General features: G+C 34.5%; 1 protein-coding gene across 3 annotated transcripts in view; it reads right to left on the reverse strand.

Moving 5' to 3' along the window:
• Nucleotides 1–13,535, reverse strand: part of VPS13A (vacuolar protein sorting 13 homolog A) — a 107,916-nt gene that overhangs the window by 28,374 nt on the left and 66,007 nt on the right. For all 3 annotated transcript variants that reach the window (XR_009485121.1, XM_059836883.1, XM_059836885.1), the window contains exons 45-54: nt 13,309–13,469; nt 12,089–12,192; nt 10,503–10,800; nt 8,955–9,350; nt 8,052–8,156; nt 7,813–7,959; nt 3,149–3,277; nt 2,344–2,477; nt 775–904; nt 175–410 (exon numbers count right to left, since the gene is read on the reverse strand). Coding sequence is in view for 2 of the 3 variants with exons in the window: in XM_059836883.1 (XP_059692866.1) it covers nt 175–410; nt 775–904; nt 2,344–2,477; nt 3,149–3,277; nt 7,813–7,959; nt 8,052–8,156; nt 8,955–9,350; nt 10,503–10,800; nt 12,089–12,192; nt 13,309–13,469 (1,840 nt within the window). In the remaining variant the exon portion in view is untranslated. The remainder of the gene's footprint in view (nt 1–174; nt 411–774; nt 905–2,343; nt 2,478–3,148; nt 3,278–7,812; nt 7,960–8,051; nt 8,157–8,954; nt 9,351–10,502; nt 10,801–12,088; nt 12,193–13,308; nt 13,470–13,535) is intronic.

Here is a 13,535-nt window from a genome sequence, read left to right on the forward strand (position 1 = left end):
AGAACAAAACATAGTGAAAGCATTTCTCTTGGGAGTAGGAAAATGTGGTGATTAGGTCTGAACATTATTAACCCAGGCCTTTATTTGCTCTTTCAGTGCAAGACAAAATGAAATTCATAGAGTGAAAATACATGAAGTTAAACATTTTATACTGTTGCACACAAAGTAAGTTACCTTGTAATTCCAATGTAGGACACCTCTTGTTTTGTATAATTATTAACCAATGAAATTCCAACATCTTGCAAAGACAGAACAATTTCTTGTTCTGCTAGTTCTGCTTTTACACTTTCATATGTCAATTTAAATACATTCTCATCTTCAGTGAACAGGACAATATGCTGCAAACCTTCATAAAACGACATTAAATAGACCACTTTTCTAGAATCCACACAGAGTACTTCCATTTTGTCCTACAAATGAGAGGAAAAGTTTTTACAATGCTGTTATCATTCCACTTCACCAAAAAAAAAAAAAAATCCAAAGTCTTAGCAGCACAACCATGGAAGACTTTTTTTTTAAGGTACAGGAAAAAAGTAATTACAAAGTTTTATGACAGCCTCTCACCACACACGCACACTGACACTTTTCAACTGAAGACTGCTTACTTGCACAAGCTCTGGCAAACAAAGTGTCATTACTGTTCTGTGTTTGGAACTCATGTATGAGACTGCTGATCATGCTCATTAAATACGAATTTCATGCATACACTGATGAATGGACATATAAATATAAAATTAGACACCAATAAAAGAAGATTTTGATTAAAAAAAATACCTCTTTTGCAGCAATTTCCTCGGTTCTATTTCCACACCTCCATTTTAATTTCCTAGATCCTGTTGGGTCTGCCCAAGTGTACAACACTGCCTTGTTTGGCTGAAGGCAGTCTTCCAATTCACTGAGGGAGCTAGAACAAAGTAATTTTAAATTCAAATGTCAATGTCAAATTTTGTGTCAATGACCTTTGCATTCTAGCATTTCAACAAGAACACTAATACTTTCAAGTAATGAGAACAGAACAAAAATAACATTATGCATGAAAAAACATGCACAAAAACATTCTCAGAACAGCAATCAGAATGAGGATTTGTACTTTAATATACATACACATACTTTAAAAATAAAGTATTTACAGTAGATTTTATATACTTATTTTCTTCCCCCTTTGTGATCAACATTTTCAGACAAATGTGCTTTATACTCCATTCTCCCTCACGTATACTTAAACATTTGCAGAATTGTCTTCTACAGCTCTCTGAAAGGAGGCTACCCCAGGAGAGGAAGTGGAGAGATGCTGATCTCTGCTTGCAAGGATCTAGTGATTTGAACCATTCCCTTGCATCCATGCTGTGCCAGGGGAGGTTCAGACTGAACATTAGGAAGATTTTCTTTCAAAACACTTGAACAGGCTCTCTTGAGAGGCATGAGATGCCCCAAGCTCTTGACTTGGCCAACACACTTAATAACATGCTTTAACTTTTGAACAGACCTGAAGTGGTCAGCCAGTTGGACTAAATGTAGGCCTTTCCACTCGAAACACTGTACTCTGTTCTAATTAAATTGACACTAGGGATTCCCACAATTCATCTAAAAAGATAAAAATTACTAATCTTTACAGAGAAAAAACAAACCAAACTATTATTCTTCAGGCAAACACGATTTGACTAACAACTCTTTCACCTTCCAAGTAAAAATCTTTAAACAATACTGCTCTGACTGACTGAAGGGTGAAAACAATAGGCTGTTTGGCATTTAAAAATAAATAATTCAAGAATGCTGCAGGTATATACTTCTCAGCATTGCACAGTATCTGCATACAGTGGCAAAGCATTACAAAAACATTACAGGTAGGAAACAGTGTAACTGTGTGCAGAAGTAAATATTCACTCATTGCAGAAAACTAATATTCATTAAAATTATCTTGGTTTTATCCTGGCTTGGCAAAATTTATGTAACTACCTCTCATCCCCTATCTCACAAAACTTGAACCCATTCTTTCAGTTAAATTTTCTTCATTACTTATTCTGCACAGTCAGCACCTGCGCAGTTCCAGAAAAAGCACAGACTTTGCCCCCCCCACCAGAAATGTAGACGCCACAAGGCCACAAAATTCATATAAAAAGACACCACAAAACAGCTCACTTGTAAAACTACCTAGCACTATTTAACATTGCTAACAATTCATTGCCTTCAATTTACCAAGCAAGAGATTTTTGGGTGCTCTGACAAAATTTGACAGCCATTTCTTCAAAACAGGCTTCTTTAGAGAATGCATGCTTACAATATACAAAACTACAGTTCATATGTCTCCATGCAAACATCCACACTAAACCTCTTCACACATACCTTTGTCCGTACTCAATAATTTCCTCTTTGGTATGGTTTATCAACAGAAATGGAGCTGCACCATCATGGTAATTAGAAAAGGTAATCACCGTAGAATGTTCAGTCAGATTAACATCCACTGCAATTCCTCCAAGCTATCGGTTGTAAAAATTTTAAAGTAAATAACAATGGAATGGGTTTCCAAGCAAATGTAAATTCAAAGCAAATGTATTTTAAATATTTTGAGGAACTTTTCCTCTCATCATAAGATAAAACTATCAAGTAGTAAAACTAGCTGTTTTACCATACCTTCAAGGTAGCAGACATTACCATTTGTAATTAAAACTATGCAGGAGTTCTGTACCCTGAAAAGTTAGACTGGTAGTAGAGTAACCTTCCTTATTACAAGCATACACATTATTCATGGCCTCAAGAATATTATACTACAAAATCCACTCACCTACTTAAAAACTACTGCTAGATGAGACTATCTGCAACATACCAGTAAATTTTTTGAAGTCACTCAGTGTTACTTTAGAACTAATATTAATATTTCTCACAAAGAATACTTGAAAAACAATCTGTATTTTAGCTCCTGTAGAACTGCTCCCCAGAGAAGCTCTTAAAACAGAATACCTACTTACATCTGTTTGTACACACACATAAGAGAGAGCATTTAAATGCATTTGCATAAACATCATCTTTTCTTTAGCTAAGGTTTTGCAATAGTTGATAGCATGGGAAAACAAAGTTTTGAGAAAATGAAAATTAAAAAGTGATTTATGCTGTTTTATCTAACATGTAAACATGGAAGGCAATATGTTACCTTATTGTCCAAATGTAGTAAAAGACAGTTTTCTTGCTGATCAAAATTTATCTTCTTTGGAGGGAGATCAGAATTTTCAACTCTAACAAGCAGTTTGTTGGCATCATTTTCAGGCCAAAAGGGAATGCACTAGAAAAGAAAAATCAGAAATTTCAAAGTGAGACTACAAATCAGGCTTTAAATGCCATTCACAATAGCTCAAAATTCATCTAATAAAGTCTATCCAAAAGTGTATCAATTAGGATCAGAAACCTATAAAAAAAACCTGAAAGTTTTCACTTACCTGAATACAGTAAGGAAGGAAGGAAGTCAAGAAATAATTCTGACTATAATAAAGATAGTGAGGAGTAAGGAGCTAAAGTGGTAACAGTAAGACTTCAAATTCACAAAAAGAAGTACATTTAAAATGGGAAAAGTACATAGAATCCAGAGTATAAAATAACTACAACATTGAAAATGCCAAGCTTGGTAAAATAAAAAAGATGAAACTGTTTTTTCATTAGCAGACCTTTTTCCAAAAAAGTATAAATTTCAAATCAATTTTACAATGATAATGAATGACAAAATGGGATACTTGCATAAATGCCACCCCAGGGTAATTTGAGTACACAGGACATTGGCTAATAGCAGTTCTTTTAAAAGTGTTTCATATCTTTCTAAAAGTACATATACACACATCTGTATGTGGGTCTAAAACACACAGTATGGAGCATCAGGCAGCTAAATCAGAGAGCACCTTCTGCTATTCACATTCAGAGCTGAAATCATAACCACTGTTGATTTAAAAATATCAAAGGCAATCTCTCTTCAATAGTTTACTTGCTAAATGGAGACAACCAGGAGACAGAGATGGTAAAAGTTTTAATGGTAACTAATGAAAAGTCTCTAAGTGAGTCCTGCCAGAAGAACAAGCTATGACTAATAGCAACTCTCAGCTATCAACAGGCAGTCTTTCTAGACAGACCATCTTTTCCATATTTCAAACTGTTGACATGCAGCATACAACATTTTAGAACCATTTTTCTCTAACATAGTTTAAGAAATGAGAGTCCATATTTAACTGCATCTGAATCCTAGAATTAACTCTTCAGTGGTGAAAGACTAGTTCACCAACTTACCATGCCACTAAGTTCCCTTTCCCATTGTTTCTCACACCACAGGAAGCAGGAAGACAAAGGAAAAAAATATAGTTAAACTGTAAGATTGAAGGTGTAATTTACATCAACGCGTATCCCACAGACAAAGGAAATTTAAATTGTGCTGTAAACTATAATAAAACTCGGCATGTAAGTCTCAACATGGAACTAATTGAGCCCAGAGGAAACTCAAGGAGAATTAGTCAATAGCAAATGGAAGTTTAAAATCCAAAACAAGTAAGTAAAAAAGATTGGCTAAACAAGACATTACAGAATTAACTATAGGGAACTGAAAAATTTTTTGTAATAGACTTTAGCCAGAGATTGTGTCACATAATGATGTCATTTTCAAGCCTTTTACCACACACTTGCTAAGTACTTCACCAGACGTTATATTTATACAACAATTTTGCTTCCACAGTGGGATCCTTAATTTATATTTAGCACTGGTCTTATGAACAGTCTTCAACAATGTCTTCTTCCTCTAAGGATATTTTTTGATCATCTGCCTTGCACTACACATAACTCAAAGGACTGTCATGAGAAACCACTGCACACTTATCACTGTCCAATTAACTCTATTGCAATCTTTGAAGAACAATGCATTTTTCTAGAAATAGTGATCAAGGTTTCTGATATATTTAGTACTTTCCACAGGGAAAGATGGGACACGGAAGATGTCTCAGAGAAGATTAGTTCTACATAAGAATAGCCTTCTTTTCTGAAAAAACAAGTTATCTGTCACTAAGAAAGAAGACTGAATTTAAAAAAACATCAGCAGGAAAGTCTCTGCTTAACTTAAAATGACAAAAAATATAAAACGACAAAAAATAGTAGGAGAAAGGAGCAAGCCAAAATAAGCATTAACATTTCAGTAAGCTGCTTCATTTTTTGAAGATCTTTTACCTAATGTAAGAGAGTAATGTGAGAAATACTCTAAAAAATTACAGGCATTAATTTTTAAAAAATCCAGACTATCAGAATAGCAGAGCTATCCATCTTAGCAACAGGATCAGATGTAAACTTGCTCCTGGAAGTTGTTCTGGATTAAGAACAGAGATAGACCAAATACAGACCAATAGAGGCTTGATACTACCTACATTTGGAAGAGATGAAATACTGGATATTGGATTGGGCAACTGAATTACAAAAGAACAACCCTGGCAGATAAATTGTCACAACATGGATTTTTAGAGACTGTCTATCAAAGGGAAAAATATCGACTCAATGCGAAAACAGGCTTTAGAAGGGGATATACATCTTCTCTTGACCTGTACACCTTTATTTGGTAAACTACTATATCTAACCTTTTAGAAGTTTTTAGGAGTGATCCTAAGATTACTCTGGATCCTAGTCTTTCCTGGATACTTTATTACTGAAAGAAGACTAAGATTAATCATTACAATTATGAAACACCTACGAAACATTGACATTTGTGGGACAAACCAGAAAATCCTGTAGGCATACAAATGAAACAGCCAACATAGGAAACCTAGGGATGATATATGCAGAATGTATTTCAGCTACCAAAACTAATACCTTTGAATAGTTTTTGCAGAAATTTCAGAACTTCTGTAAATATTTTAGATCATTCTAATAGCAAAGATATATCAAATATAAACCACAAAACAAGAAGTAATACCATCTGACCATCTTTCCTAAGAGCAAGAAATTAGATATGAAGTTGCCCATTCTGCAACACATACACTACAATAGTGATGTAGTCATTTCAGACCTTTATCAATAAACTAGAGGAGGAATCATACATGTAAAGAACTCAAAAACTATGTAAGACCCAGCAAAAAAAACTGATTCAGATGAACATAAGAATATTAAGAAACAGAACAAACAGGCAGGCATACGCCAAAGAGTCCATTATTGAGTGAAAGCAAAGAAATTTATTTTGAATATGATAAGCATAAAGGGAAGCTGAAGTGGCTTCAACATCTAAAGATCTAAACTTTTACGCACACTTAACAAAAATCACAATGGAACAACTTATCAATTTCAGTAGCTGAAATAATGCTATTTAAATGGCAAGTCTTTATGACTGTATCATTAAAGATAATATACACAGCTAAGGAGCATGTGCTGAATGTATCAAAAAAGTAGCAGAAAGTTCTGGTTAGGAATCTCATTGAAGATATCCTTTCAACTTTTCTAATTTGGTTTGCAAGCATTTTTAGTAACCACTTGGAGTATTTACAATGCTGATATTGAGGTGCTGGAGTGTGTCCAAAGAATGGCAACGGTGCTGCTGAAAGGTCTGGAGCGCAAGTCCTGGGAGGTGTGGCTGAGGGAGCTGTGATTGTTCAGTCGGGACAAAAGGGGGCTCAGAGGCCACCTTATCACTCTGTACAACTTGCCTGAAAGAAGGATGTGGCAAAGGGGTAACTGGTCTCCAAGCATCAGGACCAAAGTAAACAGCCTCAGATGGTACCAGAGGACATTTAAACTGGCTATGAGGAAAAATTCTTCACTAAAGGGAAAATCTGGCATTAGAATAGACTGCCCAGGGAAGTGATGGAATCACCATTACTGGAAGTGTTAAAAAAATTTGTGGATGTCGCATTTGGAGATTTATTTTTGTGGTGATTTATTTATGGTAGCGCCAGATTAGTGGGTGGACTTGACACATTATCTTAAGAAATCTTTTCCAAGTCTAACAATCCTGTACTTCTAGGATTCAAAAGAAAATCAACTGGGCCTTCAACAACACTATTTTTTAGGCTAAACTGTTTTGGGTAATGCTCTTGTCAAGGGGAAGGGGCAGGGGAAGGCGAAAGATTTCACTCTTCCCAGAAGGCTCTACAGATCACTTACAGCTTTAAGAAACCTCCAACACTACCCCAAACAAGCGCTCCCTTTCCTACATGTCCTGCACGAAGGCATGATAGCCCCAAGAGCAAACACACAAAAACCATAACTGTGTGATACTGCAGTGCAAACTGCCAAGATGCACACCCAGTCTGCAACAGCCTCTGCAGCACAGACAAAAGCCCTAAACCCATTTTCACACCACTTGGCCTGAGGGCCAGGGATCTCTTTCTAGGAAGTATGCATTGAGCACTTAGTAGCAGAAGTGAGACTAGATCCAGAAGAACCATTTGGATCACTCTGAACTGAATCACATGAGGGAATTTCTCCCCATACCTAAATGGCTTCACGGATACCAGGTCAACCAAAATATTCTAACACATACCACTGTTAAACTGAACAGAAGCTCCAGTGCCACAGCAGAGAGATAGTAGCAATAATATAATAGAGGTTATTTTCTCATACTATTTACGATACAAGGTGACTGAATAAAAAATTCTAGTTAGAATGTAAACCAGCTTTACAGAATGTCCTACTCAAACACTGAGAAAATGGTAAAGGATACAGATAATTTCTTGAAAAGGCATGATACAGTCAAGAGGGTATTGTCATGGAACACTATACATGGCTCATGTTTTCCATCACAAAGTGTTCAAACCAGTTTTTTTCCCTTAGTGACACAACTTAGAATAGGTTCCATTATAAGTTTACCTGTTGCAAAACAATGGGAATCCACTTTTCCTTGCCCTCTTCAGCTACTTCCAAAGTGTATTTACTTCTATTTGAAATCATAAAAAATGGAGTGAAGGTTACAATTCTAGTAATATTGAAACTGCTATTGTTTATGGTGACACCAACCTGTGAAGAGAGAGACATTATTTTAAGTACACTTTTTAAACCCCCTTTTTATCTCCTGAAAATAATTAATTTGAAAGATAAATTTAACTCACTTGATATTCCTTTTTATGACTCTTGCATTTCACAGAACCATGACTTCCAACAGTGTCCAGTGAAAACTGATCAGACAGTTCACTGTCAGTTACCCGAAGCTGCACCTGTGAAGAAGCACTTTGAATTAGTTTTCAATTTACAAGTCACCGACAACATTTAAAATTATATATATAAGTATGCATAAAGATAAATGGAAATATTGGTGTTTCTGTTAAAAAAATCAAGACATAACAACAGTCAGTATCATCTCACAAATGTATTTTCCACCATGCTTAGTTATAACCCATGTGGAAAAAGCATTTTAAGTATAAGACATTCAAGAGATAGCAATCAGATAAGGATTCTTTAAAAAACATCATAATTAAAATTTTGAAGGAAAATCAATGCACTCTTGTAATCTCTTTCATTTCATTCATCCATCAGTAACATTCATCATTAAAAAACTTAGGAAACTCAAATGGTGAACTTAACCTTAGCATTCTATGTATCCAGAACCAATCTACCAACCACCATGGCAAAAATTAATTTTTCAGATAGCATTCATTGCTCCAGGACCACAGCTTCACATTTCCTACACAATTTCTCTGTCTTATTTGGAATAAGAACCTTTATTATGCAGTTTAAATGTAAAAGGAATTTGTTTTATTTAGAAAACAACTTCTCTGTGAACTTCTTTCAAAGTGAGGATCTCTTCCTTAAAAACACCTCTGATAATGTAAATTTCCTATCTCAAGCATATTTGACTACATGCTTATTTAGAACACTGTTTTTATACAGAGATATTATAGATTTCATGCCCTTTACAGAGCACAGGATAGAGTAAATACATTTTAAAGTGCAAAAATGCTTTCATACAACAACATAAAGGAGTACAGAGCTGTCAGGTTTGCAAAATACAATACCTTGTTATTTTGAAGGAAGTTTTTAGGCTGGAAAGAAAAAAGGAGGGGCTTTTTGTAATCTGGAGGGTGCTTGCGGTGAATACCATCCGCTTTGTATTGTAACATTCGACCAGTTTTATTCACCATCCAGTAGGGACTGTGAATTTCTATTATCATCTGCCCAGTTGTGTAGGTCACGTGAACAGCAATATCCAGCTCAGTCTTATCCAACTCTGTGACACACTGAAATGTTGTGAAGCTGATTTCGGGCAGATTGCTTTTTATGTGGTACTCGCTTCTCCAGTCTTGATCAAGATAGCTAAGCAACTGCAAATCTAGTTTTGTTTGGTCCAAGACTGCATTATGAATCTGGGCAGAACATCCTTCTTGTAGAGCGTCGTATTTGTTCCCATTTCCCTTAGAAAGACAATCAGATACCAAACAGGATACATTTACATGAATCACACACAAAATTCATATCAACCTTTAGTTTTTAGCTAGCTATAAAAATTAGGATACAAGCTATTTAGGCACAATTTTAAAATACCTTTTGTGCTACTTAACTATGCTACTTTCCTAAACATCTATCTTAAAACAATACTTTGCAAAGAGAAAGTATTAATGCATAGTCATCAATACTCAACATCAAAAAGCCCATCTCTCACCAAATTCAAACATACAAATATTCTTACATGACAAATTTCCTCACACACTATTTTCTTCAGTAAATTTAAATTTGTAAAAGACAAACAAAGCCTGTTACTTCCACATATTTGGTATAAGCTACGGTCTCCAGTCCTAGTAATTGTTTATTTGTGATGAAGTTTCACTATTAGATTCTACTATTTGAGTTCAAATACTAAATATTAAGACCATCTGAAAAAAATCTGTCTCCCAACTGTATTTCTATTATCCTAAGTGACATCAATAAGGAGTGGGACACAATTATACCAGATCCATTGAATGAAACATACAGTGCTGAGGAATCAATGTCTACATTGCATGTTTTAGGTATTTTACTCAAGACTGTCTCTCATCTGGCACTGGAAAGAATGCCGATTAACAGTCAAAGTGCACCTAATTGTTAAATTTCATCAAATTGTTAAATTTGAAGTCTGGCAGTAGGCTGCAAATCAAGCAAAAACCTGGCAAAAAGGCAAGCCTGTGAGGATTTGTTAAAAGCATGCTACTGCTGAAACAAGTGACCGCACATAAAATGCTAACATAGGGCGATCCACCTGAGGCAATCTTCACAGAAAAAGCTGCACTATTTAATAGTCTGAAGTTGCACTTGAGCAACTGAGTGACTCTCACACGGCTCAACTTGTACAGTGTTTTCTTTTGCATATATATCTAAAGTATGGCTTAATAACACCACATTTCACATTCTGTGATATTTCAATTCTGGAAATATAGACTTTAATAGACCACGTAAGTCTTGCCCTTATAAGATCTGTGAACTTGCTTCGCAAATATTCCATCAGAACCCCTTTGTTCTAATCTTCATTTCAACCAGCTTTCACATTGTAAGTGGGAAACATCACTAAAATTCAAGCATTTTACAATTACCTCTACAGAGTAAGTTATTTGGTAAGGAAGAAGATTGCGGAGAAGAACAGAAGGCCATAAATGAACAACATATGGAAAATCCCATTCATCTTCTGCACCTAATGAAGTGGTCAATGCATCTTTTACAGGAACAATATTGATGATAAGTGAGTGGTTAGTTGACTTCACAGATTGGCATTTCCTTTGTAATAAACTGTCAACATTTTTCATAATTTCATCAAAAGTTATTCCTTCACACATATCATATTCTCCACCCACTCCATTTTCATTGGCTAGAGGTTGCAAACTCAGTACGGATCTGTAAATGAAAACATTTTTAAACACTTAGCATGTGACTGAATGTTTCAATTATAAAAAAGTACTATGCAGCAGGGACATTCTAATATTATTGTATTTAGGAAGATTTTTAGCAGTAGTTCATTGCCTTCCTCTATCTTGATTAAAGGAGGAATCAAATGATGGACTAGATCGCAAAATTTCATACTATCTTAACAATCAGGGTTTTTTGTTCAATACCTCTATGTGCTTCCCTTACAAAGAAATGGTTATTGGAGATTCTTGTGAAGAGACTACTGAATTTCCTTAAAAGTGCTGCTCTGTTCCTGTTCCAAGCTAAAGGTCTGGAGTAACAACTTACTCCTAAAACCCATGTGCAGAAAGTGCCCTTCTTTTCAGTGACATAAAGCACCAAGTTAACTCATGGATTATTGACACCCATGGCTTTTATAAGGCAATGGTTTTAATGGCTTTTCAGCTGCTCCTAAATGAAGATTTTTTTGTTTTAGCACATTTCCAGACAGCCTACTGGAACTCATCTCTGCAAGGAATCAGCATACCACTAAATCTTATACAGATGATTAGAAATATCAATGAATAAATGAATCTACTGTACCAAGTAATCTAAATAACTCAAGTAATGGAGGAGATACAAAGCTTTCATTATAAAAAATGAGGAGAGTGTTTGGGAGAAGATAGAAGGAAAAAGTCTCTGCAACCATAAAAAAAAAATCCATCAAAGCAAACCTACCTACCTAAAACTTGGTTACAGTTCAGCTAAAATTTACATTCAAACTCATTGCAATTTTGTGATTAGCCTGACTGTGATAATAACATAGCTATGCTACATACCAAGTTTTTCTAAGGTTGATGAGTCTTTTTTTACATATTTGATAGAGTTTAAGTGCATAGCTTTTAATCTTTTACTTTAGAATCAAAAAAATCAAAAGAAGCCTTTTCAGAAAAAACAAAAAAGTTGCACTAATCACCAAACATCACCCCCGAAGAAGTGTACCAGTGAATTACAAATACTGTGTTCCAAAAGTACCTGAGTTCAGATTTTTAAAGTAGCTTAGCTAATTTAACTATTCATAAAAATGGATTTCAAAATACTTCCAACTCAACAATGAAATAGCACTCTGTTTAACTTATACTACATGCCCTGAGAAGATCCTACGTAACAATGACAGCACAGTATTACTTCAGTATTAGGTAGCAAGGGTAAACAACTTTTTTAGCATAATTTATGGATACAATAATAAAAAATGTATAGACATATTCTACAATAAGAGAAAAATATAATAAATTACCTGTAAGAGGAAAAGGGTATGTTGAATTCATTTGCTGGTGAAGCAGTGCCTAAACATCTTCCTTCTTCAAAAACATTTAAAGGGATTGAAAAGTGATTCCTTATCTGTGTAAAAATAAAAATCCAGCAACACACATTAGGAAAAACCGTAAAGACAAATTATTTTGAGTTTAGTAAAGCAAGAATGAGAAGTATTCTTTTTCATCTTACCCATATAGTAGTATTTTAGAAGAACTGTCTCTAAAACAGAAAATCTTTTTAAATTACCTGGTTGTGTAATTTAATGCTATATTTTATTCATGAAATAAATATATTAACTGCAGAAAGCTTTTCAAGGAAAAACACAAGACTTTGAAAAACAAAGACAATTAAATCTCAACTATATGGTACTTTCCAAACAGTGGTCTCCTAAAAATATAACAGTTACAAGGTTCAAAAAACCATACAGTGGAAGTGTAAGGGAAGTCAGAAGTTTCATGTTAAATCATTAATGTCCATTTCAGGGCATATAGTTATCTTTCTTGAAAGTATTCTTATTTATTTTAGGGCTAATTTAATGGCTGTAATTAGCTCCTTGGAAAAAATAATTTGGAAAATAATAGTAAATTTTGTTATTAATCAAGTCATGAACCATTTTGAGTGAAAAAAAACCAACAGAAATGTAACAAGAACACAATCTCGACAGAACTAATATCTAATTAATCACAGAACTAATAACTAATTCATCACTTTAGCTAAAAACCACATAATGTCTATCAAAAATACTATGCAATCAAAAGACATAAATACTTAAAGGTCTCACTTTTCAACTAACACTGTACTAAATCTGAAAATAACATATCAATGGTACTGGATGAAGAAAATTAAATAACCTGACTGAAGGATAACTTGTGGAACCAAGGTAAGATAAAAAGAAGTTTGATCACTTCATACAAAACAAACAGTTCAAAACCAAAATTACAGCCAGTAATTAGTTAACATTACTACAGTATTAGTTAACATTACTAATGAATTATCCTGATCCAAAGTTTGATTGATGTCTACCTGCATCCAACCCATCTGTCACTTTGAAAATGGTTTTTATTCTTGAAAAATCAAACACAAAGCAAAGTTATATGGACCATTCAGGGAAGTTTTAGAGTATGTTTTTTCAATGTTTATTTAAAGACTACAGGATCATTTTCATTCATTAAAAAATTAAATGTATGGATATATAATGACCTGAACAGGGGAACGTATAGTTATCATCTTGCTTCCTTCAACAGTGTCAATTTGACTGACAATGGACCTTTCAACACCTGATTCCTCGTGTCTCACTTTGTAAATACATCGACCCACTTTAGTCAACGGAATCTTTTCCACAGCAGAATGATTATGCGGACCTAGAATTTACAAAAGACATTAAATGCTCAAAAGGAGCATAAAGAAAGAGTTGAAAGACAAAAATG

This window comes from Haemorhous mexicanus, chromosome Z (assembly GCF_027477595.1).
Source record: "Haemorhous mexicanus isolate bHaeMex1 chromosome Z, bHaeMex1.pri, whole genome shotgun sequence".
Lineage (NCBI taxonomy): Eukaryota > Metazoa > Chordata > Aves > Passeriformes > Fringillidae > Haemorhous > Haemorhous mexicanus.